The sequence below is a fragment of the Morus notabilis genome, unplaced genomic scaffold (genome assembly GCF_000414095.1).
Source record: "Morus notabilis unplaced genomic scaffold, ASM41409v2 Scaffold2142, whole genome shotgun sequence".
Lineage (NCBI taxonomy): Eukaryota > Viridiplantae > Streptophyta > Magnoliopsida > Rosales > Moraceae > Morus > Morus notabilis.
In genome coordinates, this window is record NW_010364511.1 from 1 (window position 1) to 4220 (window position 4220).

The 4220-nt window shown below is 35.0% G+C and overlaps 1 protein-coding gene across 1 annotated transcript; it reads right to left on the reverse strand.

Annotated features, from left to right (window-relative positions):
* Positions 1 to 189: 189 nt before the first annotated feature.
* LOC112093197 (homeobox-leucine zipper protein HDG11-like) lies at positions 190 to 1415 on the reverse strand (the record flags this gene model as incomplete). The annotated part of the gene is made up of 3 exons (XM_024171223.1): positions 1152 to 1415; positions 491 to 592; positions 190 to 393 (listed from the first exon to the last, which is right to left on the reverse strand). Coding segments are annotated over exons 1-3 (570 nt in total), but the record flags the coding sequence as incomplete, so codon positions are not given.
* Positions 1416 to 4220: the final 2805 nt, after the last annotated feature.

Below are 4220 nucleotides of genomic sequence, written 5' to 3' on the forward strand. Positions count from 1 at the left end.
TCGTTCTCCTCAATAAGATCTTACATTTGATGCACATATCACGTGTGAAGATGTCTTACCTTTTTTGCATTATCTCGCTTATATTGTAGTACGTATGTCACCTTTATTTCTAAATGCAGTTCTTTATTTTTGGAAGGAAAAAAAAAAAAAAAACAGAAAAGAAATCGAGGTTTGTTGATGAGTTATTACCTTGGAGGAGCCATTTGACATATCTTCAATCATGCAGCCGGAGGGAAGCCTCCAACTACGAGAAGGAAAGACACTCTCCTTTGAGAAATCATAAGAAACATCCGCAATCACCCAAGTGCCATGCTCGATCTGCCGGCAATGGCGGAGAAAGCAGAACTCCCGTGATGGAACAAGAGGTGAAAGGATGTGCATTTTTTCATACATCTGCAAATTTTATTACATGTGCAAAACTAAACTGTTAATATTTATCCCAACATCAATATATTAATCAAACAAATATTTTTGCTTTTTATGCAATTACCATATGCAAGGAACCGTGTCTGTTTTCCAATGCTCCTTTTTCAAGTGCTTGAATTGTCTTCTCCTTTGTAACAATTGTGGGAAAGATATCTCCCCATTTATCCTTAAAAAGATATAACGTAGTTATCATATATATCTTGTAAATATTTTTGCTGAAAATAATCTCTATTGGTACAGCTTTTTAAGCAATATCAATAAATTCAGGATACAGTTGAAAAAAAGAACAAAAAAATTCGGAATTATTTGACTTTTAAAGAAAAAAGAAAATAAATGTATGAACTAATATAGCAAACTAGCGCTTGAGGAATAATGTGGTAGTGAATGCTTCTCAACTGCCCTTATTTTTATATAAGTTCCGCTAGGTATATCTGCAGAACTTTAGTATAATTCTATGGGAGTTTTTCCGGTAGGCCAACGTATGGATAGAATCAGTTTTTTAACTGTTAAATATGGCACGTCAAATTAAAATAAATATATATAAAATGAACAGTTTCTGATGCAGATTTAACAGTTGAAAAAGTTAAGAACTACCGACAATTCTTTTTTATTGGTCCTACTAGAGAAGCTCCATGATTCTATATTTAGTTTAACGTTCAAAAATATTTACGACTGACAAGTATATTCTACCACAGAATTTCCCATAGCTTATTGAGAATACGTACCGAATCTAGAAACGCGTCAACTAAGTGCATGGCACTCATGGTGACGATCCCGGAATGCTTGGAAGACTCGAAACGAGCACCATTGGTAAAGCTTCTTATATTAAAATTGGCTCTCGTCAGGAATATCTTCTCATAGCTGCCGCGGTGAAGAATGCACCGGCCCTCAGAGGCGGACTTGATCCAGAGAGGCTCATCTATCTGCAAAAGCTTGGTTACCTCATCCACAGCACTTGCCGCAGTCTCCACTATAAGGGCTCTTTCCATATCGATGGTTCCATTCATTTGGTGATTAGGGAATTCCTGATTGTTTCTTATTTTCATTGCCACACGGTTGTTTAGGAAACTTCTTAAAGGTACTGATAGACCTAAGGAAGACTTAGGGAGGGTTGTTAAGTTCTCAATTTCAGATAGTGGCTTCCCGGTGTACTTGGCAACAAGGGTGGTAACCCTGTGGTGCTGCAAAATATAAACAAATTGATCAAATAAGATAATAGTACCTACGTAAGAATATAGACTGTGTTTGGAGTTGTTTTGGTTTTTGTTTTTCATATTTTTCGAGAAAGAAAAATGAAAACGGGAAAAAAACAGCGTTTGACACAATTAAAAATAAAAAACGGAAATGAAAACGATTTTTTTGGTTTAGTGTAAAATGTGAGAGAAATGAAAAATGACTTTTAATCGTTTTTCATTTTTTATTTTCGTTTTCTCCTCTCTCGAGTAGAGAGAGATATATTAATAAATTTTTTTATACTGAAAACAATCTTTTAATAAAACTACTAAATACATTTTTAAAAATGATTTCTATCTGAGATTGAAAACGTTTTTATTTCCATTTTCATATAAAAAATAAAATCATTTTGAAACGAATTCTAAACGCACCCATAATGTCACAAATTTTTGACATGTACGTAATTTATCAATATATATTATACATAGTACAATACTCTAGCAGTTTACAAGTTATTTTTATATTTGTTAAGTATGGTGTCACAAGAATTTTCATTTATAACACTACAATAATAAAACTCATTGATAACATGAGCTAAAACTATTAGCCTATAAGGGGGCGTTTGGTATGCGGGAATTAGTAGGAATCATATTCCCAGGAAAGTGTTAGAGGGTAATATGATTCCTAGTAATAATACATTACTGTGTTTGGTTCCATACATGAATCTTTTTTCAAATTCTCAAGAATATTACATTATTGTGTTTGGTTATTCGCATGAAAGAATATCCATAATAATAATATTAATATAATAATATATTACTATTAAAATAATATTAATATTAATATAATAATAATAAAATAATAATATTATTAATATTAATAATATTAATAATAGTAAATATAATTATAATAATTTGGGTGGTATTTAGATTACATTAAAATGAGGGAAAGTGAATCCCATGGTAATCACTTTCCTGAGAATCTAAATATTATAGTTCTTGTACCAAACATGGTAATATTACAGATTCTCATGCCCATCCTTAAGATTACTGCATACCAAACGCCCCCTAATAGCGTTTTTGAAAAACTATTACGGTAACACCTGAAGAATTAATTGAGATTAATTAAGGTAATTGAGATTATTAGTGTGCCTAATCTGGATTATTAATTGAGTTTAATTAATAAATGTTTCTGACACGTGTGAGTTTAAATAGTTCCAAGGTATTTAAATTATTCTCAGTAATTTATTTTAACCCAGAAGTGTGTATGAGCGCATTTCTGGACTGTTCTTTTAAAATATTGTACACATGTCCTTTTCCTTTCCTTTTCCTTTTCTTTTCTTTTTCCTTTTTCCTTTTCTTTTCTTTTTCTCTTCCTTTCCCGCGCGTCTCTCTCTCCCTCACTCTCTCTCTCACTCTCCCGTACTCTCTCTCACTCTCTCTCATTTTTGTCCCAAATCAAACGGATCTTGAACCAAGGAAGGATTTAAAGAAGTTTTCAACGTTAAGAGAAGGATTCGAGGTAAGATTACTGAAAGAACCTCTCTTGAATCTCAAGTTTTTGAATTTCAAAACTTATTTTTGGTTCAAACCGGATTTTGATGGTTTTTGAGTAAAACTAGGGTAGAAATTGGAGATCTTGGGTTCTTTGGACTTGTTTTAGGACCTCGAACCCATATCTAGTGGTTTTCCTTTGAAATATCTTGATTTGGGACTGGATTTGCAGGTTTTGGACTAATTTCCGCGAGCTTCTCTCGCGCAGCTGATTCCACCGGTCGACCTGTTCGGTCGATCGGATCATATGGAAACCGGTCAACCTATGCGGTCGACTGGATTGCAGGCTGACCGGTCGACCGGTGTGCACACTACCGGTCGACCGGTAGTGTTGCACTGCTCTGTCACCGGTCGACCGGTTGACACGGGGTTTGACCCTGTTTGGCCTGAAAATGCTGTTTTGACCCCTGTTTTCAGGAGAACCCAAATTAGCTTCATTTGGGGACTTGAGATGAATGGATTAGCATATTTAATCCTTGATTTGGGATTGAAAAACCCTTGGAATGATAATTTGAAACATGAAAATGGATTAAGGCACACTAATAGCAAATCTTGGTTGGAAATTAAGATTTGGATTACTTTAGGAATGAGAATTAATCCTAAAGTGTTGTTTTGCATCAGTGATCGCAGAGGATTCAGACTCAAGGGGCTTGAGAAAGTGGAAGCCGGAAAAGGCAACGCTAGTCCCAGGTTTGATAGTGCGAGGTAGGATTTCTATCCCTTTTCCTTGTGAGCCTGTTTTCAAAAAGGATTTTGGCTTTGAAAATGTTTTAAAGAAAGGGATTGATTTGTGAAAGAAAACGCTTTGAAAACCATGGCTTGTTTAGTCATGGAACCTCTTGGCTTATCCAGTCATGGGGCCCGCGGCTTGAGTAGTTTGTGGGATCGTATTAATGATTTCAAAATATTAATGAATGATTTCGTAAGCAAAGAGATCTTGTGAACTGGTAATAGAGTCTATTGCTGTAAGCCTAGATAGGATGCGGAGAGTCCATCCTCGGGGGCAGAACCCGAAACTCGGTCCGGGTAGGCGAGGCACTTGGTTAGGTAAGTAATTTGTACTAATTA